This window comes from Leuciscus leuciscus (assembly GCF_965113295.1).
Source record: "Leuciscus leuciscus genome assembly, chromosome: 6".
Taxonomy (NCBI): Eukaryota; Metazoa; Chordata; class Actinopteri; order Cypriniformes; family Leuciscidae; genus Leuciscus; species Leuciscus leuciscus.
The window spans coordinates 22,494,731-22,510,284 of record NC_138730.1 but is presented as its reverse complement, the minus strand read 5'-3'; the positions used below and the strand labels follow the sequence as shown (position 1 = coordinate 22,510,284).

The 15,554-nt window shown below is 38.7% G+C and overlaps 2 protein-coding genes across 4 annotated transcripts in view; one reads left to right on the top strand and one right to left on the bottom strand.

Moving 5' to 3' along the window:
- Positions 1–15,554, bottom strand: part of vav3b (vav 3 guanine nucleotide exchange factor b) — a 72,207-nt gene that overhangs the window by 13,869 nt on the left and 42,784 nt on the right. For all 3 annotated transcript variants that reach the window (XM_082172836.1, XM_082172838.1, XM_082172837.1), the window contains exon 20: positions 1,542–1,672. In XM_082172836.1, coding sequence (XP_082028962.1) covers positions 1,542–1,672 — 131 coding nt within the window. The remainder of the gene's footprint in view (positions 1–1,541; positions 1,673–15,554) is intronic.
- On the top strand, positions 5,542–9,463 carry LOC309500992 (piggyBac transposable element-derived protein 4-like). Its single transcript, XM_082172840.1, has 6 exons — positions 5,542–5,562; positions 5,788–5,856; positions 6,136–6,204; positions 6,958–7,026; positions 7,306–7,374; positions 7,592–9,463. Exon 6 carries the CDS (start codon positions 7,677–7,679, stop codon positions 9,171–9,173), a length of 1,497 nt encoding a protein of 498 aa, XP_082028966.1. The 5' UTR covers positions 5,542–5,562; positions 5,788–5,856; positions 6,136–6,204; positions 6,958–7,026; positions 7,306–7,374; positions 7,592–7,676; the 3' UTR covers positions 9,174–9,463.

The window sequence follows — 15,554 nt, the reverse complement described above, 5'->3', positions numbered from 1 at the left end:
TCTAACTAGTATGAAATGAATTTCAGAAAAATGTACCTCTACCACAAATTAAATTGGAGTCCCAAACTGGAACTGTATTCATGATTTATTTGGCTTAATAATGTTTCGCCGTAGCTTTTGAAAGCCCTTTATATTTGTTATGCCACAGATAAGCGTATGATAAAGATTAAACTTATTACCCCATTAGAGTAAACAGTTGGCAGCCTAAAGGATCAAATTAAATTACAGTGATCGATTGCACTGTTCTGGCAACGGGACAGAGATAATTGTCTTCCAGTAACATGGGAGATGGATGCTTAGTGCTCTGTAATTCCATTCTTTGGTGTCATGGGACCCTGAAGATTTAGTAGCCTTATTAAGAGTTAAGTGTCGTTTCACACAAGATAAAATAAACCAGTGATGTGCATTATCATTCAATAGTACCGCTTCTCGCTTCCCCTCTATGACCTGCCAAGTGCGTGAAGAACCACGGCTGACACGCACGTCTAGCCACTGCCTGTCACAGTCTGTTGGCTCGGTGAATCTCTTGGCATCCATTTTTGACCTGTAGGTGTTTTTTTTTTAACCTCTGTGTGCTATCAGGCAGAAATAGCCCAGCATAAAGCAAGGGAAATCTCGCTAAGTGTCTATTCCCTGCCGAGCTGTTTGAGTCGCGTCGGCCAGATTGGAGCAACACCAGGAGGAAGATGAGGTTTTAGTGCCACCATAAACCATAGAGAAAAAGAGCCACAACAGCCTGGCATGAGCCAGAAATAAATAACACAGGAACAGTCTGTGACAATAAGCTTGAGACAAAACTGCAGTGCTGAAACATGCCTGGACAAAGACTGTGCTCTGCAGTCACTATATCTGACGGCTCATTTAGGTATCAGTGCATATTACAAAAGCAATGCGAAAAAGTATTGTTTTCAGTGACTATTCAATGTAACATTTGTATGTTATACTAAAGTTGTGTTGCATTAGGTTGAGTCAGGGTTATTATTGTAAAAAAAAAAAAACTTTAACAAAAACTAAAACCAAAACATTTTCATTACTTTAAATAAAATGGAAGTTGGAGGTGCTGATTCTCATCCCAGCCGCTTCACACCCGGCTTCTAATAGTATTTCAATGACACTAAAATAACTCTGCATTGAGTACAGATGTGTTTGTATTTACAGTAGCATATTAGATACTCAAGTTTTCTCAATAATAATCAAATATTACAATATTTAAAACACTTCATATAAGTGCTGTGAGAGCAGAGTAATATTAATTAATTAGTTAATTTAACAAATTAATTAATAATTTATTATTTTGTAAAGTCGTTTGTTTCTTAATAATTAACCTAAATGGGCCGACAGCACATTGTCTATGGAAATACTGGTTAATGCATTTATTATTTGGTTGGAATGTCACAAAACATATCTGTATAAAAGGTTATGTGTGCCCTGTTTGCCTTGAGATATGTTGTGATGTTGTGAGATCAAGCTTCAGCGTCCCATGACACCACAGAATACAATTCAGCTATTAGGTTTTTAAATACTGCAGTACTTTATCTGACCTGCCACCAGGAGCTGTGAGGATCAGCACAGATGACCTCTATGACATCACCAATCTGAGCATTCAGCGGCGGCCCACCCTGAGGACTAGGGACCCCAAAATAATCTCTGATGACCAGCATTTTTGGCAAACCTGTAAAAACAAAATTTTACATAAAATCAAAATTGGCCCTATACCTAAACCAGGTTTCTGGTCTTATTTTGCATGCTTCATTTTTGTAGATAATTCCAAAGAAAATATTTTTGCTCTCTGTCACTTCTTAAAAGTATTTTTTGCTAATAACTCCTCTTTTGTTTTTCAACCACCTCACGCTGGCACTTAACGCCCACTTTCAATCAATTCCCAATGGAAACAATCAAGTCCTACCCATTCTCTCTATGAATCTATTTTAGATTACATACATCAAATGGCTAGCGAATCCATTTACATTAACTACAGTAAAATGACAAATGTCTAGGTTACTAATGTAAACCCACGTTCCCTGAAGGAGGGAACGGAGACGTTATTTCAGAACTGAACTGACGAATTGGGATCTCGTCTGAGAGCCCAATCACCTTTGAGTGGTAACAAAACAAGCCAATGGACACCCTGTGCCACGGGTATATAAGGAAGTGTGCAGCACTCACTCATGGGGCCCTATCTTGCACCCAGCGCAAGTGACTTTTTACACCGACGCATGTATCATTCCTATTTTGCACCCGCGCAAAGCGGACTTTTCCCTCCACAGAAGCACATCGGTAAGTTAGGAAATACACTTGCGCTCCCGGGGGCGGTTCAGCGCAAAGAGGAGGCGTGTTCCGGCGCAAACGTTCCTTCATGCTATTTTGCAGGTTTAGAAAACAATTGCGCCACTAACCAGGAAAAAATAGTTTAAAGTCAGTGGCGCGTTGCGCATGTTATTCATATGCTATTTTAAGGGCGCATGCTTGGCCATAATCAATGTGTAGCGTGTGCACAACGCGCATACACTTTGATTCTCTCATCTACACAGAAGCAGCAGTTTCAGGGTTCTTGCAGGTTTCAGCAAGTCAAATTTAAGACCTTTTTAAGACATTTTAAGACCATAAAGTTTGAAATTTAAAACCTACACGACGCATTGCCAAAAAAAAATTTCAAATCAAAGAATTCATTTTATTTCAATGAATTAAGTAATTGAAAAAACATGAATTTAATTTACAGATAAAACAATCACATTAGTAACCTTCCACACCCAACAACGTGTCAGAATCAGAATCAGATATATTATTTTTTATAGAAAATTGTACTATGCATATTATACTGTAAAAAACACATAATTAGTTGATTTTAGTTGATCATAGTTGATCATAACTAGAGATGAAATGGCATGAACATTTCATTTCAATGATTATAGTGACAAAAATGACCACAGTTATCACAGAATCCTGTTCAAAAATGTCGAAAACCAGCAAATAACAAATAAAATTAGCATCAATATGCACTTTTTGTTTACATAAACATTAAAATAATACCATTAAAAATGATAGCCAGATTTTAAAAGTGTCTTGCAACTTGTTATATACTAACATGTACAAGTTCAAATAAAGTTTAGACAAAGTTTTTTTATAAAAAGATAAACCTCACATATTTCAGACTTTAAATCATTTTTTATAAAAAGATAAATTACTGACATTTACAATGCACTTTAGCTTATCTTTTATTATTAATAGTAAAATTCGGTCGGATTTTCCCGTGGCGTCTGTCGTTGCTATGCAACCAAGCACTGCGCTCTCCACAATGACAAAGAAGTTTTAGTGGCTAATGGATTTCCACCGGCGAGAAACGCTTGCTGTAGCTCTGCTTCAAGATTTATTTACAGAGAAGAGAAAAACACCTGTAGTGTCTGGGTGCACCCCCATCCTTCCAGTTGAGTGAGCTTTCAATGTTGTTACGGAAAGGGGCGAAGCTGATTGGTTGGTTCTTGTCACATGACCTGCGGTGCGTTTGTGGCATTCTGAAGAGTTGAGATTTTTTTTATCTCGCTGCGCCTGGAAAAAAACGAGTGCGTCGCTTCAATTATGAGCGCGCGCCTACATTTGAACGAACTTGAGCGCGCAAAAGGTGCGATATGTGAATGGCCTGTTGGCGAGACCTTTTTTAGACCGGACTAAATAAAATTTAAGACCACGGATGAAAATCTGGCCGTTTTTAAGACATTTTAAGGCCTTAAATTTAAAGTTCAGAATTTTAGACTTTTTAAGACTTTTTAAGACTTTTTAAGACTTTTTAAGACTTTTTAAGACTTTTTAAGACCCCGCGGGAACCCTGAGTTCTCATTTTTGCAAATCATACATTATTACGAACGATAGATAGATAGATAGATAGATAGATAGATAGATAGATAGATAATTTATTATAAAAGCATACATCTAGCTTACACATTTACCCAAATTATCATACGCCTGTTTAACCAAAGTTAATTTGGGTGGGTTTCTCCATTTCAATGTAACTTCTCTCTTTTACGGCCGTGACGAGAGCGTTGCTCTCCTTGGCTGTGAACCGCTCCTGGCGCGCGCCTGGCAAATCCGCTGTTACAATAGCAATCCGCTATGGAAAAAGCGCATCTGCTCTTAACCCTCTGGGGACCAAAAACGCGCCCGCGCGTTTTGCTCGTTTTTTTTTTTTTAGCAATGAAAATAAACACTAAATGCTCTGTTAATTTTGATCTTTCATTTTCGTGTAATACATCAATCGATCCTGTTCAGTTTCTATTTTTTTTCTGTATATTCACAATAAAAATAAAGTGTTTTGCTTTTTGACAAATAAAGAAACTTTAACATGATGCGATTTCTGCCTTCTCTCTGTCAGTGAACTCCCGTTTGAAACGCGTTCGAAAATGATCTATAACTCTGCGAAAATTCAGTCAAACAGGCAAACAGACCCACGGGCATAAAGCTTGAGATCGCAGCTTTTAAATGAAGTAATTTATATAAAAAACAAATATTATCAGCTTCTGTAATCTGTATAAAAAGAGAGCGATTCCAGTCGAGCTCATTACGAGCTCATTGACTTTAATTCGTTCACGCCTACTCACGGAGCGCGCTATTCATAAGATAATGTGTTAAGCCGTCTATGCAAAACAGGTAAACGCCCCCAAGCAAATGCATTAAAAGCTTCAAGTTTCATCATTCAGTCACCTGCGCGTTGGGAAGATGACACGGTACACCGGTGCGGAAGCCCTTCAGTTCGTCCTGGATACTAGCGACGAAGAGTCCACATTTTCATCAGAAGAGGAGCGCGACTACTCTGATGACGACCGTTTGTATTTTGAAGAGCGTCTTGATCCAGCCGTGGATAGAATTTCGGATGAGTAAGTATTTATTCTTACTTGCATTAGTTGACAAGCTATTCAAAACATGAGCTTACATATTATACTGGGTGGACTTGCCATCCAGAGCATTGACATTTGATATCTACCTATATTCAACACGATCTAATGAAAGTGCATATCTATACCATGAATTTAATATCTCGTACCATTTCAACGTCAAAAATGTTTTGTTTTGTTTTTTTTGTGTACATATGCTACACCCCTTGGTTAGGAAATTTGTATTTGTATGTGTAGCCTAAATGATATGTTTAGATCATTATGTATGAAAGATAGAATTTAGAAAGTAGGCCTAGTAGGTGTTTAGATTATATTTTGACTATATAAATGCTGCCTCATTATCATTAACGATGCATGCTCGCAAATATCAGTTGTAAATGTGTGTAAATGTGCTGAAATGTGTAAATATACCCAGTTAATGAAGTGCACAAATGTGTTAGGCTAATGTTTGCGGTGTGCCTCTCCGGTAATCGCCCATTGACACGCATATAGGCTAAAATTAATTAATTGCACGCGTCTAAAATTATTTACATCAGTTATTCATTATAGACTAATTCTACTATAGTTATATTTATGTAATAATATTCTTCAACTTTTTTAAAAGGAATGTAGCGTCATCACTACGTCCGCCTGCAACTCGGAGTGGCCTTAGCAACACAGTCAGAAATCAGAAAGAGTAAGTACATATTTACCCACTATTTTACAGATGTTAGTTACATTTTGTTTATACTTAGTGTTAATAATATGAGCCTGTATGACTTTATTATTTATTTTTGGAGATTGGTTGATGTTACATATGTTTTATGTTATCAGCATTGCTAAATGTCCATCAGTTATGCATGTGCTGGAATAGTACTCTTAAAAAAAGTTAAAAACTGTTATTATCATATATTTTACAAAGGAATGTAGCTTGTTCACTCTCGCCTTCCACTGCAACTCGCAGGACACGCAGCAACGGAAATCAAAAAGAGTAAGTACATATTTATCTACTATTTTACAGATGTTAGTTACATTTTTGTTTATATACTTAGTGATGATACAAATGTAGCCTATATGTGCCTGTGTGGCTTTGCAAAAAATGTGGTGTTATGCATGCACAATATAACAATTATTGATTGGTAATGTTAATATAAAAGAGCTTATATTGTGTTGCTTTATCAGCATTGCTAAATGTCCATCAGTTATGCATGTGCTGGAATAGTACTCTGTAAAATATATGATAATAACAGTTTTTAACTTTTTTTAAAAGGAATGTAGCTTGTTCACTCTCGCCTTCCACTGCAACTCGCAGGACAGGCAGCAACGGAAATCAAAAAGAGTAAGTACATATTTATCTACTATTTTTTTACCTACTACTGTGGCTTTGCAAAAAATGTGTTATGCATGCACAATATTACAATTATTGATTGGTAATGTTAATATAAAAGAGCTTATATATTTTTTGTTTTATCAACATGCTGATTGCCCTGCCCTGACATGCTGATAGTACTTTGATCAACCAAATGCTGCCTCATTATCATTAACGATGCATGCTCGCAAATATCAGTTGTAAATGTGTGTAAATGTGCTGAAATGTGTAAATATACCCAGTTAATGAAGTGCACAAATGTGTTAGGCTAATGTTTGCGGTGTGCCTCTCCGGTAATCGCCCATTGACACGCATATAGGCTTATTGCACGCGTCTAAAATTATTTACATCAGTTATTCATTATAGACTAATTCTACTATAGTTATATTTATGTAATAATATTCTTCAACTTTTTTAAAAGGAATGTAGCGTCATCACTACGTCCGCCTGCAACTCGGAGTGCGCTTAGCAAAACAGTCAGAAATCAGAAAGAGTAAGTACATATTTACCCACTATTTTACAGATGTTAGTTACATTTTGTTTATACTTAGTGTTAATAATATGAGCCTGTATGACTTTATTATTTATTTTTGGAGATTGGTTGATGTTACATACAGTATGTTTTATGTTATCAGCATTGCTAAATGTCCATCAGTTATGCATGTGCTGGAATGGTACTCTGTAAAATATATGATAATAACAGTTTTTAACTTTTTTTAAAAGGAATGTAGCTTGTTCACTCTCGCCTTCCACTGCAACTAGCAGGACACGCAGCAACGGAAATCAAAAAGAGTAAGTACATATTTATCTACTATTTTACAGATGTTAGTTACATTTTTGTTTATATACTTAGTGATGATACAAATGTAGCCTATATGTGCCTGTGTGGCTTTGCAAAAAATGTGGTGTTATGCATGCACAATATAACAATTATTGATTGGTAATGTTAATATAAAAGAGCTTATATTGTGTTGCTTTATCAGCATTGCTAAATGTCCATCAGTTATGCATGTGCTGGAATAGTACTCTGTAAAATATATGATAATAACAGTTTTTAACTTTTTTTAAAAGGAATGTAGCTTGTTCACTCTCGCCTTCCACTGCAACTCGCAGGACACGCAGCAACGGAAATCAAAAAGAGTAAGTACATATTTATCTACTATTTTTTTACCTACTACTGTGGCTTTGCAAAAAATGTGTTATGCATGCACAATATTACAATTATTGATTGGTAATGTTAATATAAAAGAGCTTATATATTTTTTGTTTTATCAACATGCTGATTGCCCTGCCCTGACATGCTGATAGTACTTTGATCAACCTTTATTAACCTTTATTAATATTATTATTTTTATAGGAATGTGGCAAAGAGGGCCAAGACAAACATTCAGACGAGCAACAAGGAGTCCACTCTGTCATGGAAAACAGAGACTGACATTGATATGGTTCCACAGACTCTGAGATTCCTGCCTGCCCGGGAACTTGGACCACAGCTGAGTTCTGCTGACACACACACTCCCCAGACTCTCTTCAAAATGTTTTTTTCTGAGAATGCAGTTTCAACTCTGTGCCACAACACCAATGCTCAGGCTGCTGGTGCAATTGCAAAGGGGCGCAAATTTAAATGGACTGATGTCAGCATCAGTGAGATGTACCGCTACATTGGGCTGGTGTTTTACATGGCCATGGTGAAGGTCAGCTCCATCAAGGACTACTGGCGGCAAGACAGTCTTTTCTCTTTGCCTTTTCCTGCCACAATCATGGCAAGAGAGAGATACCGCACCATTTCATGGAATGTGCACATGAGTCACCCAGATGCAGATAAGGAGAATGACAGAAAGAGGGGCACACCTGAACATGACTGTCTTTTCAGAGTCAAACCTCTCATGGAAACTATCCGTCATGCTTGTAAATCCATCTATCATCCTAGAAGAAACTTAGCTGTGGATGAAAGAATGGTGGCATGCAAAGCACACACAGGTATGACACAGTACATGAAAGCTAAGCCAACCAGATGGGGTTTCAAGTTGTTTGTTCTTGCAGACTCCTCAAATGGATACACTTTGGACTTTTCTGTGTACACAGGAAAGAACAACTTTCCCACAGGCCATGGACTGTCATATGATGCTGTAACATCTCTTTTAGACTGTAAAGTTTTAGGCTCTGGGTACCATGTGTACATGGACAATTTTTACACAAGCCCAAAGCTCCTAAAAGACTTGTTTGCAATGAAGTTTGGTGCATGTGGGACTTACAGGGACAACAGGAAGGACTGCCCACGTGATACAACTAATTCACTCTCAAAAAAATCTGCCAGGGGATCCATCAGGTGGATTCGGGATGGACCTCTTGTATTTGTGAAGTGGATGGACACACGTGAGGTATCTGTCTGTTCCACCATTCAATCTGCTTATACTGGTGAGACTGTGCAGAGGAGGGTGAAAACACAAGATACATGGAGGACAATGACATTTCCATGTCCTGCACCTGTGACTGCCTACAACAAACACATGGGTGGTGTTGACCTGTCCGATCAACTCTTACAGTACTACACTGCACAACACAAAACAATGAAGTGGTACAGAAAGATCTTTCTACACTTCTTGGACATTGCTGCCACCAATGCTTTCCTTATCCACAAAGAGCTATCTGGTAACATGACCCATAAACAGTTCATGGAACAGCTTATTGCAGAGCTCTGTGGTGTGTCACAGAAAGTAGCACCAACACAAACCAGTAGTGACCATGTGCCGGTTCCAGGAGTGGAGCTGATCTCAGATGCAAAGAACATTTGCACAGTTGGACGCAAGATCTGTGTGCTTTGCAAAGGACAGCTTGGTAAAAGGCAGGACACACCTTGGAAATGCCAGGCATGTAATGTTCACTTGTGTCTTCAGTTGAACAGGAACTGTTTTCAGAAATGGCACCAAGACATGTAACTGTATTCTCAAAACAATCGGATTGCTTTGATTTCACTACTTATATCCACCTTTCCAAACTTCTGCTACTAGCCTTAGCCCGCTAGCATAGCAGGCGTGGTCTGCGAGGATAGCGAACTGCCTTTACTTTTGTTTATTTATCGCTCACAATTGCTTTGTTTATAGCCGACTGATTATTTATTTTGGTCACATTTGATTTGCTTAGAGCTCGCATCAACGGAGCATAAGCATTTACTGTGAGATACCTTTTGTTTTTACAAAATTACAATAAAACAGATTGAAAAACAAAACATTTGAATCTCCTCATTCTTTAAGGCTGCCTCACTTGAGCACATTAGCACTTGGGGGAGCGTCTATGTCACACCCCTGGTCTGAATCTCATTAATATTGATGACCCATTACCACTCCCACGCATAAACCTCTTCTGACAAAAAAACTGTTTTACAATGTTTAAATCAATGTTGTGTTTTATGTGAAAGATTAGGCAGGATGATTTTCAGATCATTTTGAAGCTAGAACTCAAAGGGACAACATCAATTAATCAAAAGTCTTGTGGACAGATATTTAATATGTGTTTTGTGGTCTTAATTCAGCAACTTTCATTTTAATTTTTTCCAAAAACCACGCATAAACATTATTCTCTTAAAAATACAAACATCTACATACACGTTGCTCGCATATTATGGTAGGCCTGTTTGTGCTATATAGAGTGATTTTACACCTTTGCCATTAACATGTTTATAAATAACTGAAAAAAGCACAAATGTCAGAGCATGTCAGAACATCTCAACGACCCCAAAAACAGCTTGGTCCCCAGAGGGTTAAAGAGAATGTGAGATGACGCTCTGATTGGTTTATTTCACATTACGCCCAAACCACACCTATGAATAATGAAGCTACTTCAGACCAACCCATTTTAGATTTGCGCCTGGCGCAAGACTCATTTATCCCGCCGGGAAAATAGCAACAGCGCCGAGACCCAACCACAAAGTTACTTGCGCTTTGCGCTTGACACTTGCGTTTCAGATCGTTAAAATAGGGCCCATTTAGTTTGCGCTGAAGAGACAAGCCAGTAGGGGTGGCACGGTACATGAAAAAACATCCGAACCGTTCGGTTCGCTTGTCTCGGTTCGGTGCGTGTGTGCGTCGCGCGGTTCGCACGGTTCGACGCATGCGCAATGTAGCCTTGTGCCCGTGCTACTGCTAATACAATGCTAAATCATAAATCAGACAAATGTAGAATAACATTACAATGTCCAGCAATCGATTTAAATAGTACACTGGGTTTACTTAGACATTTAATGAGATCAACTCCACTAGGCTATATGTTGTTTTTTTCACGTGAATAAATAGGCTACATAGATCGACTGTTCCACGTACCGGTATGTACTTTAATGGTCCAGTGGCAGAACTTGCCAAGCGTGTCAAAGGTTCTGAGTTCTAATCTGCACTCGTATATATTTTTCTTTTTCATCAAAACCGATTATGTTTATCAGCGGTTGTATATCAAGCAGGGACAGATTTGTATGAATTTTGTTTTGTGATTTCATCGGAACGAATAGAGTAGCCTAGAGTCTCCTCAACGGACTGAAGCGCGCGTCTGAGTGAAGAATGTGCGGCCGCTGCGGTGTGTGCGCGAGCCACGAGAACACTGTATCAGCGCCACTGATCGCAACGGCAACGAGCACTTTGATCACTTGATTAAAAAAAACACATTTCAGCGCTAGATTGCTTCTTATTTAACAAACGAACGAAACGAATACTTTGCTAGTTAACTGGAAATGTTTTATTTATTTGTATTGGTACATCCGTGCTGGGACATAATATCAACCCTGGCAAAAAGTGGTGACAAATAACTGTCCGACACAGCCCACGGGAAATGAGAAGCTGCGTTTTGCAAACACACCCCATTTATGAAATAAATTAATTAATAATTAGATAATTCAGCTATATATCATATGCTGAAGTAAATTTTTGGAGTGTTAAAGATTAAAAGAAAAAACAACAACAAGAACCGTACAGAACCGAAAACCGTGACCCTAAAACCGTGATACGAACCGAACCGTGGGTTTTGTGAACCGTGCCACCCCTACAAGCCAGTGCCTGATCACTCAGAGGGATTGGACACAGGGATTGTGGCGACGAGGCGTCTCCGTTCTCTCCTTTAGGGAACGGGGGTTACATTAGTAACCTAGACGTTCCCTATCAGTCAGTCACGTTCAACGTTACGTCAGAACTAAACGAATTGGGATCCCTAAAAAAAACACCACAATCAATGCGCATTCCAGCGTCTTGTGTAAGCACCACAAGCATCTTCACAGTACAGAGACTAGCGACATACAGCGACAAAGTCGCTGGCGGTGTGAATGGGGCTTCAGGCGAGATCCCAATTCATCAGTTCAGTTCTGACGTAACGTCAAACGTGACTGACTGATAGGGAACTATGAAAGGATGAGTTACGCGTTAAATGAAATTTATAAAACAGAGAGAAATTAGGCAAAATATGCCTGAATGTACATTTCTCCCCAAAGACAAAAAACAAACAACAAAAAGCCAGAAAAATAGCCCCCAAAGCAGTTAAGAAAAGTGTTTACCAAATTGCTTATGATACACTTATTAATAAATGCTTAGTGGCCTCTTATAAATAGTTTATGGAAATTAATTTCACATCAAGCAACACAGCCACTGATTTTGCTCCTATACAGCACTGTGCAGGAGCTCAGTATATGGCCCTTCCAACCCACAGCAAATGTCCAATTTTCTCATTCACACAGGACAAATAAAGTGACGCATAGCAGCAATTATTGTTTACACAATCCCATCCACTAAATCAGAGGCAGTCGCACTAAACAATGACAGAGAAGGAGATTATCTGAGATGGTTTCTTTTTCTAGAGCCTCGTGTAAGGTGGTTAATAAACTGGGGAAACTGGGGAGTTATGTTCTGTTTTGGTCATGTTTCTTTGTGTTTTGATTCTGCCTTCCTTGTCTGCTAGTTTGACCCAGTATCTCAGTTCGTTTGATTAGTCATTAAGTTCACATGTCATCTTAGCTCATTAGTTCCCTTTATTTGCTCCATGTATTTATACCCCGTTCTCCTTCATACCCTGTCCATTCTCGTCAGGACTATTGGTGTTAGTTTGGTGTTATCTCCCTTATCTCCTGAGCTTTTGTCATTAAAGACATCTTCACTGTGCGATTCATATCAACAACCAACCCAGGACAGCCCTGAAGCCTTAGAGAGAGGATGGAGGGTTCTTCTAGCATAAAATAGTTCCTTAGTATCCAGTCTATAAACTTGTTGTTTTTAATACTGCCAAGTACCCGGGTCTTAAAGCAGACCGTAAAAAAACTGTTGTTTTACATGTATTGGAGAGTTTTATGGAGATCTAAACCACTAGAATGAACTGACTGAATGATTCTGGTTACTAAACTAAGGTTCTTGCCTTCACTTTCATATTTAAAAGCCAAATTTGTGAGGCTTTTTCAAATAATTAATTCAGTTCATTTAAAGTGCCCCTATTATGGTTTTCTGAATATTTCCTTTCATGCAGTGTGTAATATAGCTGTTTGTGAAAGTAAACATTCTACAAAGTTGTAAAGTCGAAAGTGCACAATAAATTAAGTTATTGTCTCCCAAAAGAAAGAATCGATTCTGAACCGCCAATACGAGTCGTTTGTGTTTCGAATCCTACTGTGTGATGGTACCCTGGAAATCCAGAGTTCTCGCGAGACACAAATTGAATTTGCTCAGCGAGTTACTCTGGTGTTGAGTAATGATGCTCATTAAATATGTCCTTGTATCCAAGCTGCACCAATCACATCGGTGTATCTGTTATAGGCGGGCCAGAGGCGAGCTAAACAGATGACGACAGCGCTGTGACGTCAAAGTCATTAGTAAACATTGCAAGATGGCTATGGATGAACACTAGTTGTTTGAAACGGCTTTGACCGCTACAATGAACGAGTTAGACTTGGCTTTTTATCTAAAAGAGGAACAGAAGACGGCGCTCGAATCGTTCCTTTGCAAGAAGAACGTTTCTGCTGATTTGCCGACTGGATACGGCAAGAGTCTAATCTACCAAGCGTATGGGGTTTATTGTTGTGATTGGTCGTAGTGTTATCCAATTGCGTGCAGTGAGATTTTCAAATGCATGCTTTGCATAATGCCCGCCTATGTTGTACGTTGTCCGCCCACAAACAACTTGACCAGCCCACAGCACATCATTTTACTGACGACTTCTTCTCAAATCGAGAAGTTCAACGCGGGACTCACAAAACGCTTTCTCCTGAAAGATGGGTCAGTATATTTGGCCTAACTTGCTCCTCGGAATCACAACCTGTAAGTATGATTAATTATTGATGTATATATTTTCTACCTGGTGTTCAAAGTACGTAGTTTTGTATTTTATATTGTGTAGGTCTCAGGCTAACCGGCTAACTCACATTATTACTGTCTTACTGAAATACTACTGCAAATCAGCTGTGGGCCACAATTACCTAAAACTGTGTCTATTACTGCAGATTGTCAGTCATTCTTACTACTTTGAGTAAATATAAAGGGTGGAGCAAGATTTGTTTTGCAAACTTTATGTTAAATCAGTCATTCAAGTTAGTAATGTATGCACCGTTATTGATACAGTTAATGCAGTTAAATTAGAAATTTACACACATTGATTTGTTGACGGATGTACACTTGTTAATGCTGATAGTGAGGAATTACAATTGCAGCATCTCATAATGTACCTCAAAATGAGTAGTGTATCACTGAGAAACGTCCTGCTCAAGTCGTCCTTGCAATGGAGCTTCGGGTTTAAGCAGCACTCAGTAGCTTCGGGACTTCTTTGCTGTATTCTCGCTTTTTGCTCGCAGGTTTCTCTCTAGAGCTCCCCCCACAGCTTCGGAATAGATATTTGACAACACTGTTGTAAAAACTCGTTGTTGATTCTCAGACACCAGAGGCTATAGATCAACGACATCAAAGCAGATGGGACGTTCTTTAAAACGTCGTCTTCATTCGGGTTCGGACAGCGTGAGGGAGCGCAATAATGACAGCATTTTAGCAGATTTCTTTTGGCCGTAAAGCAATTGTTTACATTGCGAGACCTGATATCACGCGAGACTTCCTTACGCAGCGGCCAGCGGCCCGCCGGCTCAAAGTTGCAAGTGCGTATTTTCCGCTCACGGGCACCAGGGGGGTGCGAAACGACCACCATTCAACCCGAAATAAGTAATATAACCATTCCAATGACTCCGAAGCTGTTCAGTTAAGGTAAAAAAAGTTACTTAGTTCACCTTTAAATAACTAGTTCTTCCAAATTTTCGTCATCGGACTCGCACTCTGATTGATATGGTAAAATCAACGTCATCATTACTGTCTTTACAATGTGTACAAGTGCTGAGGACTGAGGAAGCCTCCTGAGCTGAGGTTCAGTTATGGTAATGTGCCTTATGACACACAGTGTAAGCAGTAAACCACAACAGATACACAACAACACAACAAATCACAACAGACTGGGCCATCTGGCCAATCAGAGCAGTATAAGCTCACGGAAAGGAGGGATTTAGAGAGACTGATTCATTCATGAGTCAGTTGAGATTCAATGAACAATGTGATGCTGTGCACTGTATATTATAATAATAATAATTCGTTACATTTATATAGCGCTTTTTCTGAGACCTCAAAGCAGAAAATGCGATGAGAAAATGAAAGTGTTTTTGACCTTTGATGCATGTAAACTTGTTGTAGGAGACCTCCAAAACAAAATTAGGAAACTTTAAAATAACATAATAAAGGCACTTTAAATATGACCATTATATGTATGCATGTATGTATGCATAAGTGTATGTATATTCACTACTATTCAAAAGAATGGGGTAAGATTTGTTTAATGTTTTTCAAGTCTCTTATGCTCACCAAGGCTGCATTTATTTAATTAAAACACAGCAAAAAGAATAATATTGTTAAATATTATTACAATTTTAGTATATTTTAAAATCAAATGTATTCCTCTGATGGCCAGGCTGAATTTCAGCAGACATTACTACATGACATCATACTCTATGTAAGCTGAGGTGTTTTGTATCATGAACAATAAGATGGTAGCAGCAATAACTAAGGTGTAATGAGACCACTACTGACTGTCAGACACGCAGAGGAGTTTTCCTGCGATTACAGCCCATTGAATTTACCCTGGCAGCTCTGACTGGTGCTCAGCGGCAATTGCCTGAAGGTAACTAAAAGGACACACATATTTGACATCCCAGGTGTTTTATATGATGTTCACCAGGAGTGTCAAATTTGTGACAAAATTCTTAAAACCCCAACCGGCGATACAAGTACAGTTTTCTCAAAGCAGTGTGGCAGTTAGTGATCCTACAA